The 12,617-nt window shown below is 47.1% G+C and overlaps 1 protein-coding gene across 1 annotated transcript in view; it reads left to right on the top strand.

Annotated features, from left to right (window-relative positions):
• Window positions 1-3,793, top strand: part of IQCA1 (IQ motif containing with AAA domain 1) — a 95,666-nt gene extending 91,873 nt beyond the window's left edge. Inside the window, exon 19 of the mRNA XM_061460333.1 lies at window positions 3,218-3,793. Within this exon, the coding sequence (XP_061316317.1) occupies window positions 3,218-3,316 (99 nt within the window). The 3' untranslated portion in view covers window positions 3,317-3,793. The remainder of the gene's footprint in view (window positions 1-3,217) is intronic.
• Window positions 3,794-12,617: the final 8,824 nt, after the last annotated feature.

The following is a 12,617-nucleotide window of genomic DNA, read 5'->3' as shown; positions in this document are numbered from 1 at the left end:
CCCTGGACTAGGATTATCTTTATTCAGTGGTTAATTCTGCTTTCACTGTCTTGCTTTTTCTTTTCCTATTGATGGAAGCAGTTTATAAGGCTTAAGTACAGGTCTGTAGCTTATTTACTGTAGTGACTTCAGTGTAGCTTAGGGACAGCCAAGTTGGACCTGAACTACCTAGTGTGCAACACTATGGCTTAGCAGTACTGACACCCCAGAAGAATGACACAACATTGGATTAAGGCACCTCAAACCTACTAAATGCTAGTGAAAGCCTTAGCCTCCAAACAGGAAAACCCTGCTGTGTACCAAGGAGCTGCAGGCAGCCCACAACAGGGGCTCCAAATGGGATAGAACTTCTGTACTGCCAAAAGACCCCTAAAGAGCTTTCTCAGCCCTGAATCCCGCACAGTTTCTACCCAGACCCACTTATAAACTGTCCAGTTCTCCCAGCTGAAAGGTTTGCATTTCATTCCTCTCTTTAAATCCCCTCTGGGTTTGAATCCCCACAGCTCCTTGCACAACAAACAGGATGCTGTTTCTAACAACTTCATCCAAGTCGTCTTCAACTGCTAACCTAATGATAGTGCATATATCTCCCAGCCCTCTTGAATACTTTCCAGTTTCCATTTAGAGCCATTTGGCTCATTCAATGCAGGCAGCATTTGTGATATTTGGCAAATTACTCTTCTCTTCCTCATGCTTCCTATCTAAACCAAAATCTTTCCTCAGGGAAAGGCTAATGGTTCAGTCTTGCAGCAAAGGAAAAAAACCTACCATTCCCAGCTCCAAGCAGCAATCCATTTGTACCCTGAAACATGAGAGCTAGTATTTAGTAGAAGCCCAACTTGAAAATGTTATTCCACTTACTATAAATATGCCTGGTTTGCACAGCACAAAATATGCAGGCAGCACTTCATTTTCAGCACAGCTAAAAGGATCCTGTCCTCAGCATCCCATGGCAATCGTTTCCTTGCATTAATTACAGCCCTTAAGAAAGTATTTCCTTTTATCTGTTTTAAATCTGTTTCTCTTAAATGCCATGGAACCTTGCCCCAGTACCTGTAATATGGCACAGGGGAAGAGGGCTGGTAAAATGGCCTTGTGTGCTAATTAACTCCAGTATCTTCATCTCTTCTCACACAGAAGCCCCTCTTCCCAAGCCTCTAATCATTGCCATTGCTGGACCTTTTCTGTTGCTTTGTCTTTTTCTGAAGTGGGGCGGCTAAAATGCAGTATTCGAAGTGGAGATTAGTGCTGTGATGAATCTTTGATTTCTCTTTGCTGGAAACATGAATCTCCCTGTTTGACATTTATATTCTGCCAGTGTTCTAAAATGAATATAAATAATGCAAAAGTTGTGATAATGTGATTTCTTCAGTCAATTCACTCAAATTTCTGCCCCAATTACACATCTAAGTTTGTGAAATTATAAATTATTGCACCAGTGTGATTGATACAAATCCTGACACAGAAATAACGTTAATCCTAAGAGAGCAAAAGACAGTCCAACAAGCACACTAGATCTGCCTGCCAGTGACTGTGCCAGATTACTTATAACATGTAAGAAAACCCATACCAAAGACTTTGGACATCATTCCTCCAACAAGCAAACGTTTTAACTCTGATCAGTCACTTACTGTCAGTGACTCACATCCCCAGCTCAGATGCTGGTGCATTACTGATAATTCTACTTTTCTTTTAAACGTATCTGAGGAGCTGGCTTCTAATCCCACGTAGTCACAACCAGCACCTTCTCTTTCTTATCCCACTCATGTGAAGGACCAGAAACAGCCATCTCCAGACCTCTTCCTGCACCAGCTATGTCCGTTCTCCATGACACAGGAATAGCTTGGCCTGAGGCAATTGCCGAGGCTGCTGCACTGAGAGCACAGGGTTTCCTCCCAGACACCTCCCATGACACTATCTAGATGTAGATACAGGAGAAATTGCATCATGTTTTAATCAATCATCAGAGTCCATGTTCTTGAAGGAGAGCAATGGGAGCAGAGATCACAGTGATCAGGCTGCCCAGCTGGACATTTGATATCTCTCAGACTTTATTTGCCTGCTGACAGTATTTAATCTGCAATAAGAGATCCACATTGCGTGCCTGCCATCAGCCCTTTTCTGGGACACTGGAAGCTTTTAAGCAGCATGACACCAAGGACCATCTGAGACCAAGAAAGGAACAACAGGGTGTTTTCCTCCCTGTACACTTCCAATGCCTTTTCTCCCAGTTACTTCATTTGCTGCTGCCTGTAACACACTGGGAAACTGGACAAGGCACAACTCTAAAGGCTCAAGCTGGAGGTAGCTTTTTGGATGGATCCTGTGGAAAAAGCAGACTTAAAAGGGTGCCGCATTGATAGGAAGGTTGAAGACGACATTGGCCCAAGCAGAGGGCAGAGAAGACAACAGCTGCAGCATTAAATAGCGTTCTGTGGTCAGAGGAAAGACATCCTTTCCTGAGGCAGCATGTGAATGAATATGGTCAAGGAAGGCATTTTATCAGTCATGTCAACACCTAGTGGCATTTTAGTGTCCGATGTAGGCATGACTTTGCTGATAAAGGTTCCTGTATGTATGTATGTATATATGGGGAAAGAGAAGCTCGTACTTCTAACTAAATCATTCCACTTTACATTTTCTTCACATGGCCTCGAACTGCCTTGCTGACATTACAGTCCAGAAGCTTGGCAAGTTCACAAAGCGACTCTAGCAAGATCATTTACAAGTCACAGGATTGTGAACAGGCATCTGAAAGCAATAAACAGGTTTTTAATGTTCAGGGCTTGCTTTGCTTCTTAAGCTCTCTCATTGAAGTAAAACCTGTCTGGTTTGATTTGCAGAGCCAGGAGAAGTGTATGCTTTGTCTATTGCCAAGTTTCAGACCAGAGGGAGTTTTGACAAGAGCTGTATACCCTGGAAATAGGGTTGATCGTAGAAGTTCTAACATTATCCATAACTGTAGCAACACAAATGGCCCAGCTAAGTACTCCTGCTAATGAAGCACAACTCAAGCAAGCAATTGCGATACTTCTTGTTGTAATAACGTTCTCAAGAGATACAGGGATTTCGTTTCTGCTTCTCCACGAGCCAGCCATGATTATGAGAGTTTAGTGTTTTTAAAGGAATGCTCCATTGTACCAGTAAAAAGTTTAAGTGCTCTTTTATTTCTCCTCCAAGGTTTATTAAAACATCCACATGTGTTTTGGTTCTTCAGGCTTGGTATGCCAAGACCCCGCTGGGCAGGGCACGAACCAGAGCCCTGGCAGGCAACGCAAAAGCAGGAAAAGGGAAAGGAAGTAAAGGGAAAAAGTAACCTCCTTGAGGATTTTGCAGCTGGCAATACCCATCACAGCTCGACTTCATCAAACTTTATCAGCACAGAAGATGGGAGGAGAGCAAACACATTGGAATAATACACCCCATGTTAGAGGTATTCCAAGAAAGAGAATTCCTTTCTGACTGAGTTTTACAAAGCTAAAACCCATCAGCTGAGACATCAATGTGACATGTAGCTCTCAGAGGGTAAAGAGTTAATGACCACTGAGTTGCTCAAGCATTATTTATTTGCAGAGATTTTAGGGGGCAGAAGGGTTCATTACTCAGCACTGTAACATGCCATCAACTTTTAGGCTGTTCTCATTTATTTCAGCAAGTAACTCTCCTTAAAAATTGATGTCACATTAATGTCTTTCATTACTTTAATACCCTATATGCTTTATAAAACTAACTGCTTTATATATCTGTAGGTCTAATGTGTTACAGTTCTCAATAAAACTATTACAGCTATAAAGACTGCTTTTTAATTGGGATGGATTATAAGACACTTAATGCAATCTACCACAAGCTGAATATTTACACAGGCCTGTGAGGACCAGCACTGTTCCAGCTTCTGATACCTTATCACGGAAGAATTCCTATTATGTGGATCTTAGCAAAAAACATGAATAAGCAGAACAAAAGCAAAGCAGTCAGGAGGGGTTCATTTTAGTGAGTGTCCCAAGAACCTCTTTTGCACTAGAAAACAATGCCCAATTACCCTGTTTGCACAAAGAGCAGTGTCTGTTGCTTAAGAAAACCCCAACATATACAGCAGAATAGAGCATTAGGTGTATTACCCAAATATCACAAATAGCAAAAGCAAGTTACTAAACCTTCTGAGTGACATTACTCAGGGCTTGGGATTGGGGTCGGTGCTGTTCAGCAACTTTATTGGCAATACAGACAGTGGGACTGAGGCACCCTCAGCACATTTGCTAATAACACCGAGCTGTGGGGTGCAGTGACACACTGGAGGGAAGGGATGGGATCCAGAGGGAGCTGGACAGGCTGGAGAGGTGGGACCGTGTGAACCATGGAGTTCAACAAGGCCAAGTGCAAGGTCCTGCACGTGGACCGGGACAGTACCATACAGGATTTCATTCACCAGGCTCCTCTACAAATAAAAGCCACAATTACCTGTTTTTGCTGCAGCATACCTATGTTGGCTTGACAATGACTAATGTGCAATACGTATTTTAACTGGAAACAGGCACACCAGCCCCAGGGAGCTAAAGGACCTCTCTGTACCTTCAGTATACAAGCTGGGAGATACAAGGAGGGCTGCTCCGCTGAAGGAAGCTGCTCAGGTTTCCTCCAGCACAGGCCAGCCTAACCTGCCCTTGGGTGAGGGTAACATCACACGTACTCTGCCAGTTACAATTCACTCCAAGCATAGCTCTGCTCACTGCTTACTGAGGTCTTCCCAGTGCGTCTTCTATATAAAAGCAATTGATCCCATTATAAATGTTCCTGCATCTTCATAATATCCCATTCCTTTCCTTCCCCCTGCTAGAACAGGGTTATTTCATCCAAAATATGGTGGCAAGTGACTTTACCTGGATGGTGAGTACAAAAACCCAGAAAGATTCCTACAGTCAACTCACTGCATAGAAAATAATCCATATCACTGAGCACAGCAAAGGGAACTGGCTATGGTTAAAGCAAGTTTTCTCCCCGAGGGAAGAACAGGCTGCCTTGCCATCACAGCCCAGTTTATAGAGCACTCCAGCTCAGGCTTTCTGTGCTCCTCTTTGGCTACTGTCTGGTACAGGGCTCCCTTGGATTGCAGCCTTCCAACCTTGAGGCAGCATCTCCAGCCCTGCTAAAGGGAGCGCTTGGGTAGACATCATCTTTGTAACACCTCAGTACATTCCTGATAGACACAAGTCTTTCCCGAAGCCACCCCAGCAATGATCCAGCTGCTGGATCCTCATCATTGGTCACCACAAGCATGAGCTGCCAGCCCCTGGATTTAATTCACTTGCAACAAAGCAGCTACAAATCAACTTTACTTTATTTGGTGTTTCTTTGCTTGCAGCAGGCACCTACCTTCACAGATTTGGCAGCACATCCCCATTAGGAAAGGTCCTCTTCAGCTTCACCCTGGGAGAAAAGAGTCAGGCTCCCCAGAGAGGTGCAGGGCTTGTGCTGAAAACCTCATCTCTGCTCTCATCTGCAAGGAAACTAATTTGGATAATTCTGTCCTCAATCTTGCCGACAGTGGAATCCTCCTCTCCACAACAGGTTTGACAGCAGAACACAACGTGATGAAAAGACCACATTTAGGCTGGACGTAAGCAAGCCCATTAACTCATATTTCAGCAGGTTCAATGCAATCTCGGTAGCAAAGTAACATGCTGACTGGCAACATCCATCTCCAGGGCACGACTCCGACCCCACGCAGGGAGGATGCAGGGACCTCTCCCCATCCCAGCTGTGCAGGCAGAAACCTGCAGTTTTATTCCAGTATCCACCAGTCTATAGGTAAAGGCACTGGGGCAATTCATCCTTCAGGCGTAGCTTGCAGCATTGGCTGCACTCAGTGTAAACTTGCTTTTCCCCATGGGGATCTGGAAGCCTCAGCTGGTGTACCTGCAAACAGCTCTGTGGGTAGGAAGAAGCAACAGAGCGGACAAACTCTGCCCCGTGTAGCTGCCAAGCCCTTGCTCTCCTTTAGAACCTTATCAGGGGGACAGAATGAGGAGCAGTTTTAATGCTGTTTATTATTACAGAAAGTGAAGTGCCACATCAAGCAGAGCCAACATACAGTGATTTCAGTGTCAATGGCTGAGCTAATCAGTTCAGCAGCCCTGGCTGCATCTCTAACACCCATCCCACTGTGAGTTTAAACAGTGTTCCTTGCTAAACCCAGCCACAGAAGTCCCAAAATCTGATGAGGGAGGAAAATCCCTTTGGCTATATGGAGTCACAGAACAGTCCAGGTTGGATCCCAGCCCATATGCACCAGGAAAAGGTGAGTTTTGGGGGGCAGCAGAGGGGGGTGCCAGGCTGCTCTGCTTCCAGCATCACCAGCAAAGTTGAGAAAGAAGCTGTCACACTCATTTATATATGTAAGTGATCTAGAGAATTATAAGCTAAATTATTTAAATGTCCCATTACTATTAAATTACTGGGCATTCATTGTAAGAACAGTCATAATACAGGAACTAATTTGGTATTAATGTGAATGTCAGCGTTTCATTGCAGTTATTTTGTACTTCATCATAAGATAATTTACCAATAAATTAATTGCCTTAATTGCTTCCTCCAAACCCAGGAGAACCACATATGACATGACTTCTAAAAAGTGTTTGTGCTCATCCCCATTCTCCTGCTTTAACCACGCTGAGGAGGAGCCCCCTTTGAAACACTCAGGAACAGCTGAGAAAGAGGGAGCAAAGTGTGACTTCACCCTCCCAGAGGCAATCAAGTCTTGGCATAACCCTGCCCTGTGGATTCTAACGTGTTTTAAATATAGCCCGTGAGTCCATGCTTGGAGTAGGAGCCCAGGTTTCAGTGTCAGCTTTGCAGGGTCCTGGGTGTTGGGCAAACAGCACAGCCCCCATTGAGGCAAGGGGGAGCACCTGGAAGCCATTCTCACCCACGTTCCTGTTGTACCAATTCCTCACATCCCCTCTGCCTCCCCAAAATACCAATAACCCTCAATCCCCTTCAGATGAGCGTCAGCCAAACCAGCCAGAGCAGAGGCTCGAGCTGCAGCTGATGGACCTGCTCCAGCTGGAAGTAACTTGCTGCCAATTTCCCACAAGGCAAAAAAGTGCCATAAATCAGAATTTCAGGAGTGCACAGGATACCCTGCCTCAGAGCAGCTCGTTGAAACCCTATCAGTAAGCCCAAGAAACACAAGTTTATATAGTGCTTGGAATAAGCTTGAGTAAGTAACCAATACCAAGTCAAGCTTTAAATCATCCCCAGCCAGCTTGGGAAGAGCCCCACAGTCTCTATCCCTGTTGGCATCCGACCGAAGGCAGCCCCAGTCCCACGCAGCCAGGCAGGAGGCTGCATCCTTGAACAAGGAAGAGGGGAAACCAGCTCTTGCCAGGGAAACAGCAGCAGCCACCATGAAGTCAGGCTTCCACAATGTGCCTTTGGTATTATTAGGTCCCTGGCTTATGTCAAGCGCTTGGGTTATGCCGCTGTGGCCAAAGCCCTTTAATCAGACACTACAACTCCAGTTAAACACGGTGCCAGCACTCCCCTCTCATCCCTTCCAATTCCACATGAGCTATTTTGCCTCACTGACCTGCCCTGATTTAAGAGACAGGGTTATCAGGAGCACTGCCTCACAGGGACTTTCACAACCAGCACTGAAGTTCCCTGGCAACCACAGCAAGTCACCCGGAGCTCCCAACCCTCCTTTCCCCAGGAGCTTAGGACAAGTTTACCACTGCTTTCCTCTCCAGGAGATGGAGGAAAGCTCCCTCCAGAGCACAGTGGGTGAGGACAGCCTTTTCCTCCAGCTTCTTGGTTTACGTGGGTTTTAATGCATTAACGGAGCTCTTCGGGAACGGGCTGCACCAGACCCACCACTTTGGCACATGCTCATCCACCAATATGGGGGGATCAGCCCAATTGCAAAATGCTGCTAAATCCTTATTGATGATGATGATTCCTCCTGGTCCTAGGCAGTCTGCATCATGCCAGGCTGGCCAATGGGTCCAGCTCCATGTGGGAGCAGCCCAAAGGAATCCATCTCCCTGGCCAGAGACAATTCCCAGCCACACAGCACCCGTGCAGCTTATTGTTGCCATCAGAACTGAAAAACAAGCTTCCATTTCTCAGCAAACCCCCGAAATCCAGCAGCACAAAGTGAAGCTGACTGTTCCATTAACTCCCATCCTGCATCAGCAATTCTCTAAAGTGTGGAAACATTATAATTGACTTTTCTGCTTGTAGCAAAATGTCATTTTTCCTTAATACTTCCTAAGTCAGTAATGCATTTCAAAAGCCTCCGATGCCACTACTACAACAGGACTTACAAATTAGCACATTTTTAGCTTTTCATTAAACACAATACCAAAAAAAGAAAGTCTCATCATATTAAGGGTTTCTCTCCTCATTATCCAAAGTACTGCGACTTTGGAACTTCGAGCAGCAAATTATAATGCACTCAGCCTGGCTCCATTGTAAATGAGGGCTTCAAAAAAGGTGTCATGTAGTCGGGCCCTCTTTAAGCACTGAAAATATTGGAGTCTATTTGAAAACGCCTTATGTAGTCTCTCACTAGCCTTGCAAATCATCACAGCACCGGGTAGGGCTGCCTTTTATTTTTTGCCTCATGGCATCAAGCCATTTCTATTCCGACCAGAAAAAGAGGATTATTTCTTGCTGGGATTTCAAGGAATAAAACCCCTGTACCTAAGCTAACAAGCTGCATAAAATCCCCGAATCCTTCAGGGCTCTTGTTCAGCTCCGCACAGCATCCATGGGGCTGGCCCCTTCAAAGGGGAGGGGGTTTCTCCAGCCAAGGATGCTTTCTGGAGGCCACTGGTAAAACGCGGTGCAATCAAAGGCACGGTGCCTGCAGCTCATACCCAAGCTCTGTGCTGAAGAGCTGCCACCCTGGGAGGATGCTGCAGAAGAGGGGATGTTTCTTTAGCAGAGCAAACAAGCTCCAGCCCATTCTTCCATGCCAAAAGCATCAAGCACAGGCTGGGGTTACAGACAGGGGATATAACATGGGATGTGCAGCAGGGGAGCAGGGAAAGGCTCACATTCTGCTCCTGGAACCCCCCCTGGAGCATCCAGGCTCTGCTCCCACTGCCCAGAAGCCTTAAGGCCAAAAGATGGGAGATGTAGACTCCACACTTCTCCTCTATTCCCAGTCCTCTGGAAAAAGACTGAACTCATCCCTAATCTCCTCCACACGACTCCAAACAAAGCCAATGCTGCCCAGGTTCCCACAGGTGGGACACCCCTCTCCTTAAACATGCTTACGCTTTAAGTTACTCAAACTAGCAATAAGGTCATCATTGAGAAGACAGGTAAGTGCACTCAGAAGCAAAGGGGCAGAGGCATGGAATAAGGCCATTTGCTTCTGCTGTTGCAAGGCAGCATCAAGATAAAGGGCATTTCCTAATGGCCACTTCCAGCTCCCTTACTTTAGGCTCCTCTCCTGCCTCAGTTTCCCCCAAAACATGAACATGCAACCAGCAGCAATGCAAGGATTGACACAAACACTGAGAAGAGATGAAGGACATCTCTCGGTACAGGCTCAAATAAATGGGAAACACCAACAAACCTCAACGTAAGCAACAGAGAGCAAGGAACTGAACAAGGAGAACCTGCAAATGAAAGCTAAATACCAGCACCACGACAAAAGCAAACACAAGGAACTTTCTTTCCACTGAGGAATCACAGGAACACAGTTGAACACCAGGCAGGAAAAGGACTTCAAGCGCTGCTTTGCCCATTGATGGGCGCGCGGCCGGCTTCCCACTTATTCTCCACCTCTCATGTCTCTTCACAGCGCCTGACTAGAGTCAAGCTCAACGGGGTCTTCTTTCCCCACTGATTCCGCCAAGCCCGTTCCCTTGGCTGTGGTTTCGCTGGATAGTAGGTAGGGACAGTGGGAATCTCGTTCATCCATTCATGCGTGTCACTAGTTAGATGACGACAGCCCATAGCCAACCACCAAACTCTCAGGGGCTCAGGGCTGAGGCTGTTATCTGCTCAGTGAATCACCTGCAAATGGGAAGCACCGCCCGCACAGCAGGAGGAATTCAGGTGCTGGAATGGGTCGTTGGTAAAGCCAAAGGGACATGAAGCCTGGGGAAGGTCCCCATCCTTTCCTCTATGGGGTGGCCAGGGTAAGATTCCAGTGTACACATCAGGCTCTCGCAGCACCTCGGCTGGTTGGAACCTTTCCTAGAGGTTTCCATCCACATTTCAGGGCAATAGGTTCTTTCAGCAGAGGACCAGAGGTGCTGGTTTTCAATTCCAGGCACATCATTATTTGACCTAGCTCCTGGAATCTGTATCATACAAGGAAAAAACACTGAGCCTGCCCACCCAAAGGCTCCTTCATGGAGTGGGACTTGTGTGCTTCTTAAGTAAAAAAACCTCAGGATCAGACTCCAGAAATTAAAAGAAACAAGATGAAGGGGAAAGCGAATGGGCTGAAACAAGCGGAAAACCACTCTGGTTGGGTTTGGAGGCTATTTGGAAAACAAGGGAAAATCTTGGCATCAACCATTAAAGACAGGATACAGAATGATGGGCGGTCGAGCAAGAGCTTGGGGAGAGGTTAAGGGCTGGGTGCAACCCTGACCTCTTGTTAGGAGTAACTGGAGCTGTGAATAGACAGGAGGAGATGAAATCAGCACAAAATCTAGCCAAGTTACACCCATGAATCCTTTAAACAAAGGTGCATCTGAGAGATGGCTCCATCCCAAAAGCTCACAAAAAGCCTCTCAGGCAGTGCCCATGATGGGCAGGGAGGTATGTTTAAAATGCATCAGCTCAGCCTGGAATGTGGGGTCTTAGTGGCAGCATTTCCAAGCCTAATGGAAGGGTGGTGGCTCTCCATCCCACCACCTCTGTCAGCCTAAGAGGACCCAGTGGGAGCAACCCCTCCTCTCCCATTGGAGTGGGTTGGAGGTGCCGCATCATGTCCTAAGAACCTGCCCCATTCTTCCATCCTCTTCTCCAGCCAATCCAGGAGATGCCGCCATCCCCGAGCCAAGATAAAGCTCATGGCAGGGGATTGGAATGGGATGATGGGTCCTTTCCAACCCAAACCATTCTATGTCATTCTATGCTTCTGGGATGTTGCTGCAACACCAGTGACATGCCACCCCCTGGCAAGCAATGCATCCCTCTCTGCCTGCTTAGGAAGCTCTCTTGGGGGGGGATGTCAGCATGATGGATGGTCCCATCATCAGCACTGGCCCCCGAGAACCAGCAGCCTTATCCCAGCAACCTGTAATTTCAGAGGCGGTGCTCCCAGCCCATAGCCCACCGGTGATAGGGAGAGGTGGGAATGACAGGAATGAAGCAGGCAAACCAGATGGCTCTCTCGTTAAAGTGCAGCTGCACCAAGGAGAGGTCACAGCTGTAATGAATCGGGCCGAGTCCCCACTAATTAACACTGACAAGAGAGGTTCAGATGTGCCTAGTAGTAAGGAATAAATCAGTGCCCCCAGAAATGGATGCAGCCAATGAGGGATGGTTGAGTTTGTTCTTCTCTGTCCCAGAGGGCAAGCAATTATCTCCATAACTTTCTAGTTAGGGTGCACTTGGGAAGCACATTTTCCGATGCACAAATACCTTCCTTCCACAACTCCGATACTCCTTCAGGTGTCAAACGCTAACCTTGCTCAGGAGCAAAACTACATGGGTATGAAACTAAGCAAAGGGCTTGTATTTAAGCTCATGGTGCCATCCAGCTCCTCTGTTTCTACCTCTTGTAGCATTCTGGTAAAGCAAAGCCTGTTGAATGTCAGCGATGCTTCTGGTGGAGACCCAGCTAAGGAACAGGGTGAATCTGCTTCAGTTCTCATGGGTAGCAAAAGGGCTGGTGCTGGAGTCCCGAGATACCTAATGCTGGATCCTCGCCTTTATAGGTAGCCAGCCTGCAAGAGGTGGTATTGACTCATGGCACATCATAGCCCTGGCGTCTCCCATCCCAGGAGATGGTCCTACATTATGGACCCTAATCCCTTCCAATTTCCTCCTTCCCTTTCCTCCCCTGCAATCACAGCCTCTCTCCTCCTCCTATAGGTGCTTACATTGAAGCTGGCCAGCTTAGGGTATCAAAGTTCGAGAAAAAGAGACATTACATAGCAAATCCAGCACCATGGCTTTGGCACAGGGGGACACCAGCCCTTGTACTGCTCATGTGAAGGGGTTTAAACCCCCTTGGGTGAGTTCGGGCAACCCTTAAAAGCAAACACCACCCTCAACCCCTCACTACCCACTACTACTGAGAGCTTCATGTCTATACCCACTCGTGTCTCACCAAGAGCATTTTGCAACCCGGAGCAGCATAGGCACTGCAGCCCAGCACCTGCCTTTGCCAAGGGGGCTCTACCAGCACTGTAGGATAAGGAAGGGAGAAATGAAACCAAAGACCCGCAGCCTTTACAGCCCTCAGAGCACAACCTCAGGAGTATCTGCTAAAAATAACCCATCTCCTTGCTGCTGCAGACGAAGGGTGAGCTGATAAAGAGCAAACACCATCACCCAGCCTCCTCCTGTCAAGGGGCACGTGATGGAGGCCAGCCCGAGATGGTTTCCAGGCTGGCAACAGGGAGACATCCCATGAGCGCATTACT

The sequence above is a fragment of the Pezoporus flaviventris genome, unplaced genomic scaffold (assembly GCF_033815535.1).
Source record: "Pezoporus flaviventris isolate CSIRO_AGI_PZ_B2104156 unplaced genomic scaffold, CSIRO_AGI_Pfla_v1 ptg000001l, whole genome shotgun sequence".
NCBI lineage: Eukaryota > Metazoa > Chordata > Aves > Psittaciformes > Psittacidae > Pezoporus > Pezoporus flaviventris.
This window is presented reverse-complemented; position numbering and strand designations above follow the sequence as displayed.